The sequence below is a fragment of the Chaetodon trifascialis genome, chromosome 8 (assembly GCF_039877785.1).
Source record: "Chaetodon trifascialis isolate fChaTrf1 chromosome 8, fChaTrf1.hap1, whole genome shotgun sequence".
NCBI lineage: Eukaryota > Metazoa > Chordata > Actinopteri > Chaetodontiformes > Chaetodontidae > Chaetodon > Chaetodon trifascialis.
This window is the reverse complement of record NC_092063.1, coordinates 14,039,226-14,052,170: the sequence shown is the minus strand read 5'-3', so window position 1 is coordinate 14,052,170 and position 12,945 is coordinate 14,039,226. Positions and strand designations below refer to the sequence as shown.

Genomic DNA, 12,945 nt, shown 5'->3' with positions numbered 1-12,945 from the left:
GCTGCTCTCCTCCACAACACAACCAGAGGAATGAATCTGTATTTCTATGTCCTCGCATGGACCTCCAAACAAACTGAACTGCCACTGCTTTTACCAGTGATTTTTGAGGCCCTCTCCATTCTTAGCCACGTTGAAGTGAATCATGTCAGAAAACAACACAACATGATGCGTCCACAAAGACACAAGTAGGAAACATATATTCTTCTGTCTCTGTCTTTTTAAAATATTCTCTATTAGTGTCTTTATATGTGTGCCAGTGCGAGGTTGTCTAAATCTATTCAGCCTGTTAATTCAATAAGCCAGTACATGAACAGCAGTAACAATAGGCAAAATTATGGAATGAAACTGTCAAAATAGGTCGGGGAGAAACTAGGGTTTTATTCAGACAACCTGCTCTTTACACATATATTGATAAATGTTTGAGTCTGAACATCAACAATAATCCATTGCAAAGGAAGAGGAAGAGTTTTCAAGTGGCCGACTGACTGATTGTCACACTGATAAGTGGTATTAAACCTAAACACTGCACAATTTTCACGCATAGTCACGCTCCTTCATACATATTCGTATTAAATCATCTTAGCATGAGGCAGATTTCCCTCTCTCTATCTTTTTAGATGCATCTTGTCTCATACTGGTCCATCAAGCGCCACCATGGGCTACCTGCTGTTAGTGAGCCAACCGTGAATGTCCTGCTGACCTGTCAAGGCGAGATATTGTCCAATCACCTTCACAGCTGTCCACAGCCCTAAGGGAAGCGCATTCAAAGAGAGACTGCAACATTGTCAGTCAGGAATGAATGACATCCAAATGCAGCACAGCAGAGGGCACGTGTCATATTGTTCATCAGTCTGTAGCACATGTGCCGACCTGTGATGTATAGCAGGACGTCCATCTAGCCCTGGAGCACAGCCGAACAAATATCCATTTGCCGTTCGGTTAGATGAGAAACTTCCCCCTGCCAGGGCATGTTGTGGATGAACAGCCTCTGGCACTCTTTCCTTTGCTCTCTGTCAGTCCAAAAACAGGGTCGCTTTGATTACCAAGCAGGATAAAAAACATTCATCAATAATGCAAAAATGCAGTTAATGACTTCCCCACTTCTGTCAGATCTCCCATCACGACCCCCTGCTCTGCTGCTGTCCCCTCACCTCACCCCCACCCTACTACATACAGGAACAGGACAAATATGGAAATGGGAAGTCATTATTAAAACATAGCAGTTTTAACCTTTTGTGAAATTCACTATTTGCTTGGTGCTTTGTTGTTGGTGTCATACCCTCCTATGTCAGGCCTCAGTCCCCAGAGGGCACAGACAGATAGATGCAGTAGATGCCCCCCGCCTTTTCTCCAGTTATGATCTTAAACTTTGCTTTGTTGAAATATTCATGCTTGTTTGCATTCTGACTGCGTGCACTGACACCAACACAAGTGTAATTGCCTGTGTAATTGTACGAGAAATGATTGTTTGGCATTAGCACTGAATCTGAGTAGTTTTCCGCAGATGATGATGTTGAGAAAAGACTTTTAATGATACACATAAGTATCTTTTCAGGATTTACATGTGTACTATGGTATTACTATGCTAATGCCCAGCCTCTGTTGATTTCACAGGAAATGATAAAGTATCTTTGCTACACTGCCAGAACAACTGAATCAAGCGATGCTGCTTGGAGGTAACTGTATAAAAAAAGGTGCCACACGATCGATGCTTATACAAGTTACAAGACAGACATTTGATCTCACCACCTGTCAGAGCCATTTAAGAGAGAATTTAGCAGCCGTGAAGTGATCCTTTGAATGCTACTCACTGTCAATACTGTTATGAGGATGTGTCTGTCCAAACAACATGTCTGGATTTTAGCCTGTCTGTCTGCTCAGTGGCTGCACTGATAACATTCACTTCATAATTTGTGTTCTCAGCTAATACTGAAGCATTTCATTTGATTATATTTGAATATATTATCATTATTGTTGTTGTTGTTGTTGTTGTTGTTGTTGTTGTTGTTGTTGTTGTTGTATGTAATAACAACACACCATGTATGAAGTCATGCTCTTGAACATTGTCAGAGACACATACAGTAACTTTAATTTAAATGGTGGGAAATTAAGCTGTTATTCCATTAACCTGCCCAGAGGTTGATGGACAAATGTTTGTTTTCATGTCACATTTTCCGTAGGAATGGGTATTGAGCTGTCAATTACAAGCTTTGTATCCAATCTAGCCACATACATGACTGTTGTGTATTGTGACATGCACAGGCAGCTGTTATCTATATAATTACTTCCTAAAAAGATTAGCATGTTCATGGTGATCATGTCCACCAGGCTATGGAGAGGAAAGAAACCAAGAGGAACACGTGAGCATGGTGGCAGAGATAACTGAGTACTTTGAACACACACGCTCAGGTTTTGACTCAAACAATATGATCAGATGCAATTAACAATTAGTTATGTTCACTTGTTCCGCTCTTATCCAAAGCCAGCAGGCGCATGAGCTTCAAGAAAATTCCCAAATATGTTCAGGGATGGGATTGAGTCCGCGAAGCCGTGTCCTCGTGACGTTGCCAAGACGTTTTTTTTTTTTTTTTTGATGGTGAGTGTGCGTGTGTGTTTGGTGGAGGGCAAGAGCCCTGAGCAGCATCATGACCATCAATGAGGAGGCTACGCAGCCTTCAGCTCAACGTGATATAAGACTCGATACGCCACCTACGCTCCAGTTGCTGATTGGCGTTACGCAGGTATCCAGCTATTATTTATTGCCCCAAAGTGTGGACGTCTCATTTATCCTGACCGGGTCTCACTGCAGGATCTACCCGTTCCCGTTTTACTCTGCACCAGGGCGCAAGCAGCTGACTTTCACCAAATTATCTGCTCGACAGAAAACAGGTAAAGAGAAAAAAACTGAAATGCTTAAGGTGAAATGTGCACATATTAATTCTATTTTCAACAGTTGTTTTTACACTTATGAGGGGGTGGATTTAAGGTTTCCCATGACTTTTTGGAGCGGAAATTTTGGAACTGCGTGTAATTATTACATCACGTTTTTTTTTGTTTTTTTTTTCTTTCTTTGTTGGATACATATAAGAGAACCGAAACAATAATAATGATTCTAATTATATGAACATTAAGTCTGATTTACTACATCTTTGAAAAGCTTACACCGCGCGCTTTTACGCACCAATTACGCAGCAGGTTCTACCCAAAGAGTGCATTTGGTTCCATCATGAAAAGACGATGTTCGCCGATGTTTTTGCCCATAAGGAAACAAACTATTAAAATAGCGTAACTGCGCATATTCTCGCACAGGTGTTTCTGAAAAAATGCGGAGAGGTTTGCTGCTGGTGACTCTGTTCCTCATCATGAAACTTCGATACAGCCAGTCCAGATGCGAGGAGCCAGGATCGCGCAGATCAACCTCAGATGTAGGTTTCATAGCGCGTAATGACCAAAATGACATGCAGACCTTCAGACTTATCACAGGAATTGAGTTTTCTTCTTCTTCTTCTTATAATTGCAGCAGACCGTAGGTTTGGACAACCTCAAGCGGAACATTCTCAAGAGGTATAGCGATTTGGATTATGACAGCTTTGTGGGTCTGATGGGTAGAAGAAATGCTGGTGAGTTTTCTTTTCGACTGACGAACGTAGTCTGATGAGTTCATAGTAATAATAGTGACCATATTAATGTTAATGATAATAAACTGAAAAACAAACGTCAAAGATGGCAAAAGACTTTGTGTAGATTTGGTAATGTAGTGCTCCTGTAACTTCTGTTTCTCAAAGCTGTTTTTTTTTGTTTTTTTTTCCTTTTTGGTTTCATTTTACTTTCATCAGAGGCAGACGCTGTACAGTCACCACAAAAAAGTAAGAAATACTTAATAATGATTTAATGTGGTTGCTCTCTCAATTCTTTTAATTATTCATAAAATACAAAACTGAACAGTTCCCATTCTTCTTATCAGGAGAAATGCATGACATTTTTGTTGGCCTCATGGGAAGGAGAAACTCAGAGCCCGGTGAGTGTGGCAGTTGTCAAAAGTCAGTGCTGACAATATATCTTTGATATGGGACTGTCTTGTAATGTCTGCTCTCACAGAGAATGGCCCCTGGAGGAGAGAGTATCCAGAGAGGAGAGGCATTTTTCTCAACAAGTGCAGGCTGAGGTGAGTGCCTCTTCTTTTTCACTCAGGAGGATGGAACATCACACAGTCGCCACTTGGAAAAATAAACACTTAACTGGGATAATACAGGAGGTTCTGAAGATTTCTGCTGTTCAAGGTTGAAAGTCTTAAAAGCACTGCTGACTTAAAGGACTTTTTTTTTCATCATTTTCAATTTCTAAAAAGTAAATCTGTAGTTGGCCTTGTTTTGATGGTGAGTAAAATGATTGATTTTACACATTTAAAATGAGTGTAGGAGTAATGCTTAACTACATGCATGATGTGTTTTATTGCAGGTTTCTTCAGGGGCTGTAGACATTCAAACTGAAGCAACTCTCTCATCTGCCAACAATGACAGAAGATCACAGAGAATACAAGCAGTGAACTAAATGTCTGGTGGAGAAAACTTAATGATGTGATTCACAACGTAAACCTGCCAGCTGGCTTATGAAAGTGACCATAAACTATACAGATTGTATTTGTTTTATCTGAAGACAAAACATGATTAGAAGTGACAGCTGATATATTCTATTTCTTTCTCATGTAACTCTTTTTCTTCAAAGTTCAAAATAAACATAATTTTTATACATAATTTATTCATCTAAAACATCTGTGCGTGTCGTGGTAGTTTTTATAATGCTGCGTTCAGCGCACGCTACACTGTTCTCAAACAGAAGCACAGGGGGTTTGAAGTGCGCACTTCTACATCAGAGCATCTCATATCACTCAGAGGTAACACGAAAAGACATCTTCACAGCGGTTGTTGCTTTTTTAAACTGAAACATACATGGTATTACATGTGAACGTGGATTTAGAGTCTGCATTAACTGTGTGACTGAAGAGGATTCAAAAGGAAAAATGCAAACATTTTAAATCATTAAAACTCAGAAAAACAATCCATCAGATTTAATGCCTGAAAAGCAAAGAGGCCAGGAAGAAAAGAGGCTAAATCTTTTGCAGTTGTGACACACAGTGCCATTTGTTACTGCTCTCCATTTCAATAATGAAAAAAAAAAATCAAAAATAATGAATTAAAAATGATAAAAAAATCTTTTCACCCTTCTGTTATTGTATTATTGGCTCAGATCAGGTACTTGTGAAATACATTAAAATGATCTTGTATGTTCTATCTGCATCAGTCCAAGCACTCATATGTGACTGTGTAACATCAGAAATTCATACATTTAAATGCTGATTTTGTCAAACATAATGACGCCAAACCAAATTTTTATCTCGGTTAAAAATAGCGACGCGGAGCTGTCGCTGCATCATATTCAAATTTTATCCACTCACACTGTGAGCTCTTAAAGTGCCACACTGACTGGAATATATTGTGACTGGATCAAGGGAGGCCCGGCAGAAGAAAACATTATGCAGCCAACATACTGTGCAGAGTACCTCTCTGGCACGAGCATGCACATTCAACCCCAGCTGAGACACAGCGTCATCAGTGGTGTCGGCCTTGTGTGACTGCAGTCCTGTTCTCAGTGAAGCCAGAGTTTAAACTGTCTCCCCTCCCTTTCTCTGACTCTGTCTGCACCTTAGTTTGGTTTCCTCTAACAAAGAAGGCTGAAGTTGTGCGACTCCTTCCATCTGTCACCTCCTGCACTCCTTTAAGTCCGGCCGTCATGGCTGTCTGTGAGAGTGGGCCGAGGCTCAGAGCCTGGCGTAAGGACGGCTGGTAGCGTGGCCTGTAGCCGTACGCTCTCAGGTGATAGGTGTAGTACTCCAGTGTGTACATCAGCTCTGCTTCTACATAATGGAAAGACACTGCCAGGTCGGAGCAGCACTGTGGACCCTGAAGAAGAGTAACACACACCACACATGCAAACACACACACATATCAGGATGAAAGTTAAAAATATTAAAACAGCATATTACAATGACATTATAATGCACTTGAAAGATGCCACGAGATGCTACATGTAGCATTTTAGCATGAATAATTATGAGACATATAAACAAACACGGCTGCACGGTGGCGCAGCAGGTAGTGCGTGTGCCTCACAGCAAGAAGGTTGCCGGTTCGATCCCCGGGTCAGGCGGGGCCTTTCTGTGTGAAGTTTGCATGTTCTTCCTGTGCATGCGTGGGTTTTCTCCGGGTACTCCGGCTTCCTCCCACAGACCAAAAACATGCTCATTAGGTTAATTGATGACTCTAAATTGTCCTTAGGTGTGAGTGTGAATGTTTGTCTGTCTTTGTATGTGGCCCTGCAATTGGCTGGCGACCGGTTCAGGGTGTACCCTGCCTCTCGCCCATTGTAGCTGGGATAGGCTCCAGCCCCCCGCAACCCCGAAAGGGATAGGCGGTATAGATAATGGATGGATGGATAAACAAACACAACCTATTAACCCCAAGTGCTCCATAACGACTGCTTTCTGTATGAAGCTGGAGGAACTGCATGTGTCGGCTACCCCAGAGGAGTACTGGTCCCAGTGAATGTGGATTATGATATGGAGTCATCGTATCTCTACAATGAGCGATGTTTGTCTATTGGATTTTATAATGTATTGCATTTTAATTTATTCCACCAGGACCAAATGCCATATCCCACAATCCACCCCGTGATCAGGACCCGCTCCAAAATTGAATGGGTCCATACTACACCCTTCCAACAAGTTTCATGAACATTACTCCAGTAGTTTTTTGGCAATCCTGCTGACAAACAGGCAAACTGAGCCAAACATAAAACATCCTTAATGGAAGTAATAAAGAGAAAAAACTAAAGAAATGCAAGAAATGAAAGTAGGAATATTTTGTGTACAAAGAGGTTTAAGATACTCTCTCCATTTTACAAAGTGCTACCTGTCACTTGCACTGGCATGAGGAGCCTAACAATTCCAAAAACTGTTGTGATTATTAGTCCCAATGATCTGTTTTTGTGTGAAACTGCTACATGTAGCACCTCTCATGTGTTAGCATTAGCTATTAGCTTTTCTTTAAAGGACAGGGCCGACATTATTCTACAAATCCAATGACAAGACTGAAGCCAACAATGTGTTAGTCTGTCCCGCTCACTGTTGGTGGCTCTAATCCCCAGGCCAACAACTGCACAGCAGTTCAAAAATATACAGGGTTCTTTTTTTTTAACAAAGGCTAAGTTATTTCCTAAAACAGCTGGGCACTGAGCTTTTTAGCAAATGTTGAAAAATAGTTAATAGTGAAAATGTTGGGGACTGTTTTCATCCGTGGATTAAAACACATGTTGTGTGTTAGTCAGTGTATTCAGCAGCAGGATCGCATATTTAAGTTTGACTCAAGATGAAGTACCTGTGGTCATCTTGACAAAAACTGCTCCCCAGTACAACAGTGAGGCTCATTTATGTGCTTTTTAACTGTTTTCAGACAACACCGTTCTACGGCACAGAGCTATAACGTGCAAAGAAAGCACGTTAGAGCATAGAACATCATCACCTCTTCCTTAAGCTATTTAGTCAATATTGTCATTGTCATATGCTGACAGTTATGAAACCAGAAATTTCCATTTTCACAGTCTTATTAAAAAAACATAATTACCTTGATAACAAAAAAGAAATTTGTTTTCTTGTTTCCCTTTCAAAGACAGAGAACAAAGCAGCTCCATACACTGGCAGTCAGTGTGTGACAGGATCAGTAATGGACCTGTCTCATTTTAATTGCGAAGTACAATAAATTAGTTACATCATCAGCGACAAATTGACCAATTTTCCCTTTGTTGACAGGACGTTGTCTCTGGTGTAATCATCTCCTTTAAAATGAGCTTGTCTCTGTTTTAATTCCCCTGTTCTATGCACGGGTCGGGCACGCAACCTGAAAGTGCCAGATAATCACATATTCATTTGTTTAGCTATTATCTCCCTGATGAGTCATTTATAGCAACACCTACATTCTGTGTAAGTCATCAAAAGTAAAATTTAAACAGCATATCATGCACGACTCACTCTCAGTTAGAGAACAGGTCCCTGCTGTACATTTCAAAATAAAATAAATCTCTGACTTGAAGTGCAGATGTACACTAATGATATTAAAGGATTATTAATGGAAGGAACAGGTTCACCCGCTCAATAACCTGACTTGCCCCTTTCTAATAAGGCTAAATCGCTCCACGGGATATCTGTCTTACCAGAGTGCCATCAACCACCCTGTGGTTTAAGTAATGGTGGCATTTTTAGGCACTTTTTTTGCATTTTACCTTTACTGGACAGCTTACAGCGCTGCTATGTGGTACGCATCTTAACCATAAGTCCTGGACACCTCATTCTTGGGCGTTTTGACTTCAGGTATGATGTATACTTGCTTGCTTTTACCATTTTAACCGGCTCATACTGCAGTGACATTTCCCAGCTTTAGCTCACAAATAAAGCAGAAGTGAAAGGACTTGCCTCAACAATAGGGTAGTAACAATAGCTCCAGTACCAGAAGCTCTTGGAGAACTTGCTAGTTAGATGGTGCTCTGGCACAAACGGGTGGAAAGTTTCGCGATGCAAAGTGTCCCTGGAGTCCCCCGCCAGAACACCCATCTTCTCCAAACACTGCCCCAGCGCTAGGTCCTCGACAGGGGTGGTGTGTGTGCAAGCTTTGGTCCGGAAACCTTCCACAAATCTCTTGAGGGCCTCTTTGCTCAGCACATAGCCTGCACCTCCACTCATATAGCCTTGCTTGGTGTACGGCTTGAAGCGTTTGCCAAAGTAGATGGGCTCCTCGGGCGTGTGGTTGGACAGAATCCAGCGCAGGTTGTCCACCACCACATAGGTGTCATCGTCCGCTTTCAAGAACCAGTCTGCTTCGTTCGCATGGTGCTCGTAGACATAATGGAAGGCTCGAATGGTCTTCCAGTAGAGCTGGTCACGGCCCTCCTTCGTGCCCAGGCCCACCGTGGGGAAGTCTGGGTCCTCGACAGAGCTCATGAACACCACCACGTTGCAGTGGCGACTCCAGGTGGCCCTGACATGGCGAGCTCTGCTCTGCAGGTTGTACGGCCCTGTCATCACCCAGCAGAGGACACGCACCTTCTGGTACAAGATGTCTGCCACCCGGCTGTCTTCATCTGGAGGGATACAACAAACAGAGTGGTACAAAACAATGTATAATTTCAGATCACTGGAAAATGTCTCTATTTGTCACCCTATACTGTACATATGAAATAGTTGTCTCTGTACAGGACCAGTGTGAATGAGTACCTGCATGGTGAGGGTGGAGCAGGTTGATGAGAGCAGCGCCCTCCTTCTTCCAGCTGGTTGGGCTCTCCCCCACTGCTGTAGCTTTTTCCTGAGTCTCTGACAGCACGGGGTAGCTCCTCTCAAACCACACCTGCCGCAGGAAGAAGTAGATGCTGACCACACCCACCAAGAAGCCCAGGGAGAAGGCCCATCTTGAGCTGGAGCTCTTCATGGTGACACCGTCTCCAGCACCGTGATATCCCAGTTACAGCATGTCTGCACAAAACAACAGGGTCGATTCGATAGACTGACAAATCTACAGATTACAAATTTATCTCTTCGGCTAATGATCAATGACATTGTATTATTTGTACAAAATGCATGATTCTGAGCTGCACATTGAATTATGTTACACAACCATGAAAAGGTTTTAAAAAGATGAGTGTTGAGAACTTCAAGTACCTTCAACATTATTTTCTTTATAAATCATTGTGCCAGAAAAGGCAATAAACTCCAGCAGTGTTTGCAAGACAGGAGATGTTTTTCGTGTGTGTATGAATATTAAAAGACGCAAAGCGTTTTGAGTACACTCTGTTAGCTCTCAGTCATATTGAATCCACTTTTCAAACACATTTTAAACGTTCCCCCTATGGTCTAATCTCCCCCTCCCACATTCACTGCCTTAAAATAAACTTCAAAGTGTGTTATTGCAGTAAATTTTGATGTGAAAATCTAAAATCACAGTCTCAGCAAGCTGGAAATGCAAGTGTCTGGACCTGACAGTTATTGGAGTCAATACACTGACGCTAGAAGTTTTGTTCCCAACTCAAACTATTTTAACTTGAATGTGGGAATGACTGTAAATCAGAGAGCGCTCCAGTCAAAGGCTGCTGTCCCACTCATCACTGCCTGTGGAGAAGCTGCAGGACTTGCTTTCATCTTATAGCGTTTAGGTTTAAGTCTGGTTTTAAATCAGTTTAACCTGGCTGGGGGAAAAAAAAAACAAAACACGTGGATTCAGTTTGTCATTTTGGCGCGAGGACTTCACAGAGATCCTTTGTGGACATGGACTTCACACTTGACACAGTGTCAATACATGTCAATGCCAAAATGTTTTCGTTTGAGTCTGTTGACTCACGGATGAGGTTAAAGTCCTCAAATCCGAGACAGATGTTCACGATTAGCGGGCTGCTTCTGTCAAAAACATCTCCACGTATGACGCTTCCCTTCGTTATGCCGACCATAAATAAAACTGGGCGACAATCCAGTCACCCTGATCGAGGCTTTACATCCTTTAGACCACACGCCTGAGATCGCTATGACAGTGAAATAAGGCCATGTGGAATCTAGCTCTTTGTCCGTGGTTCTGCTCAAATGTTGTCATCATCCACAGCAGCTGTGAGTATATTTCCGCTCAGCTCATTACAGATCTACGCCGATATGTGTGTGTTATTTACCTTTGCTGGGGGGTCAGTCATTTGTGAGCACGATGTGCTTGCAACTCCTTAAGCAGCGACATAATTTCTTGTGTCTGAAAACGGCACGAGTCTGCTACAACTATCAGTTATATCGTCACGTGCTGGTCACATTCATCCGACGTATTGTTTCTGATGGAAGTCGTCCCCATTTTGTGTCGTCAAATAAGACGATTAGTTGAGAGGAGAGCCACGGCAAAGATTTACTACAGCATCACGGGCTAAGCTCTGAATATGCGACCTCTCATTGGCTGGCGGACGCTGACGTGTAGAGGAAGCTGCATTTCACGTCCCGAAATGCATGAACGATAATTAACTGATGGTTTGAGCGGGGGGAAGTTGTTTTTATTTATTTATTTATTTTTTGTTCGTTGGTTTGTTTGTTTTGTTTTAAGGTGTTGAGAAAGAAGGCGAAAGACAGAGAAGTAAAGCTGTTGCTCTACCACTTAACGCCACTAGATGTCGCCCTAACAATGCCAACAAAATGAACAACTTCAAGCTTTCCCGCACATCGTCATTGCTGCAGTTCTAATTGCTTTCTATTACCCTATACGCAGTGGTCATATGCAGTGGTGGAAAGTAACTAAGTATATTTACACAGCTGCTGCACCTCTATGCTACTTTCTACATGTACTCCAGTATGTTTTAGCGGGAAATATTGTATTTTTTTTACAAAATTTATATGACTAAATACAGTGCAGTGGTATCAGCCAAGGTTAAATTAGACTGTAGACTTTAGACAAACTTTATTGTCATTCAGTAAACAGGTGTACATTGAACGAAATTTCAATTGCAGCAAGCTCAGCATAGGGTAGAAATATAGTTAAGAAGTGTGCGTGTATATATGTGTGTGTGTGTGTGTGTGTGTGTGTGTGTGTGTGTGTGTGTGTGTGTGTGTGTGTGTGTGTACAGTATATGTACATGTATAAATGAAGAGTATGTGGTGAAAATATTTACAGTTACAGTTACTCATACTACCACCTAGGGTTCACGCTGAAACATTGAAACATCTCATATCCCCCTTAATTAGCAAACATGTACCGAACTATACAGTGTATTTCAACTCTTCAAATAAAACAATTTTCTTACTGTTTCCTTAATACTCATACAGTATGTGCTTAAAATAAACAACTTAAAATTACCTTTATTCTGTTTTTAGAAAACTCAATTAACTTATATGTTCACCTTAGTGACTTCTCAGTAGTTAATTGGTCTTGGGAGGCATTTTACGAAAGAAAAAAAACAACAACAACTCTGTTTTAGTGAATTCAACTCCTGCAAAATGAAAATAAGAGTTAACATTTCCTTGCTGCTTTGTACTCATTTAGAACAGAATATCAAACATTATTACATTATTTAACAACAAAGTGTTTAGTCCACTCAGGCATTCTTCTGAGCCTGGCTGGTCTGGCATGTGGTGTGTGTTGCGTTGGTTGTGGTACAGCCGGTACAGCTGGTGTAGCTTCAAAGTCCAGAGGTGACAGTTCATTGTCACTCTCCTTCTGCTGAAGAGAGGCAGGTGCGAGGTAAGATGCATTCCAGCACTGTCCATCTGACAAAAGGTAGGTGTACTGTCCTCTTTTTTCCTTCACTTTGAGTGGTCTGGAAAACTTGCACTGTGTTTTAGGGTGAAAACCAGGCTTCTTCACCCGCACGTATGACCCACATGCGAAGGATACGCCAGTGGCACCACGTTTCTGATCAGTGTATGCTTTACTCTTTTTCTGTTTTTCTCCTACTCTGATGGCGACCTGTTGTGATGACAGTGGTGCACTGTGTGGAAGTGGACGTCCAGCCACCTGAAGTTTAGTGCGCATGGGTCGGCCATGCAACAGTTCAGCTGGTGAGAGCTGAGTCGCGGAGTGCAGCGTCGCACGATGTATGTGTAGGAAATTCCTTGTGAACTCCTTCCATGGCTTCCCTTCCAGCGAAGCGGTTTGCAGACTGTCCTCCAGGCTGCAATCGAAGCATTCGATTTCTCCATTCACTCTCGGATAATAGACAGATGATTTTTTGTGCACGATGCCTCTGCCTCGGAGAAATGTTTCAAACTCATGTGACACAAATTGAGAGCCGGTGTCTGAAACCAGCTCTGTAGGATCACCTTCTCTGCTGAAGATTACAGATAAAAACTGTATGACAGTTCCTGAGGTGACCTGTGGAACAAAG

The 12,945-nt window shown here is 42.0% G+C and overlaps 2 protein-coding genes across 2 annotated transcripts; one reads left to right on the top strand and one right to left on the bottom strand.

Annotated features, from left to right (window-relative positions):
• The first annotated feature begins 2,724 nt into the window (after positions 1–2,724).
• tac3a (tachykinin precursor 3a) lies at positions 2,725–4,583 on the top strand. The gene is made up of 7 exons (XM_070969464.1): positions 2,725–2,889; positions 3,310–3,425; positions 3,521–3,620; positions 3,837–3,866; positions 3,965–4,018; positions 4,099–4,165; positions 4,459–4,583. The coding sequence occupies exons 2-7, from the start codon at positions 3,324–3,326 to the stop codon at positions 4,475–4,477; spliced, it is 372 nt and encodes a 123-aa protein (XP_070825565.1). The 5' UTR covers positions 2,725–2,889; positions 3,310–3,323; the 3' UTR covers positions 4,478–4,583.
• c1galt1la (core 1 synthase, glycoprotein-N-acetylgalactosamine 3-beta-galactosyltransferase 1, like a) lies at positions 4,434–11,029 on the bottom strand. Its single transcript, XM_070969461.1, has 4 exons — positions 10,759–11,029; positions 9,323–9,577; positions 8,525–9,189; positions 4,434–5,960 (listed from the first exon to the last, which is right to left on the bottom strand). The coding sequence occupies exons 2-4, from the start codon at positions 9,531–9,533 to the stop codon at positions 5,610–5,612; spliced, it is 1,227 nt and encodes a 408-aa protein (XP_070825562.1). The 5' UTR covers positions 9,534–9,577; positions 10,759–11,029; the 3' UTR covers positions 4,434–5,609.
• Between the last annotated feature and the right edge of the window lie 1,916 nt (positions 11,030–12,945).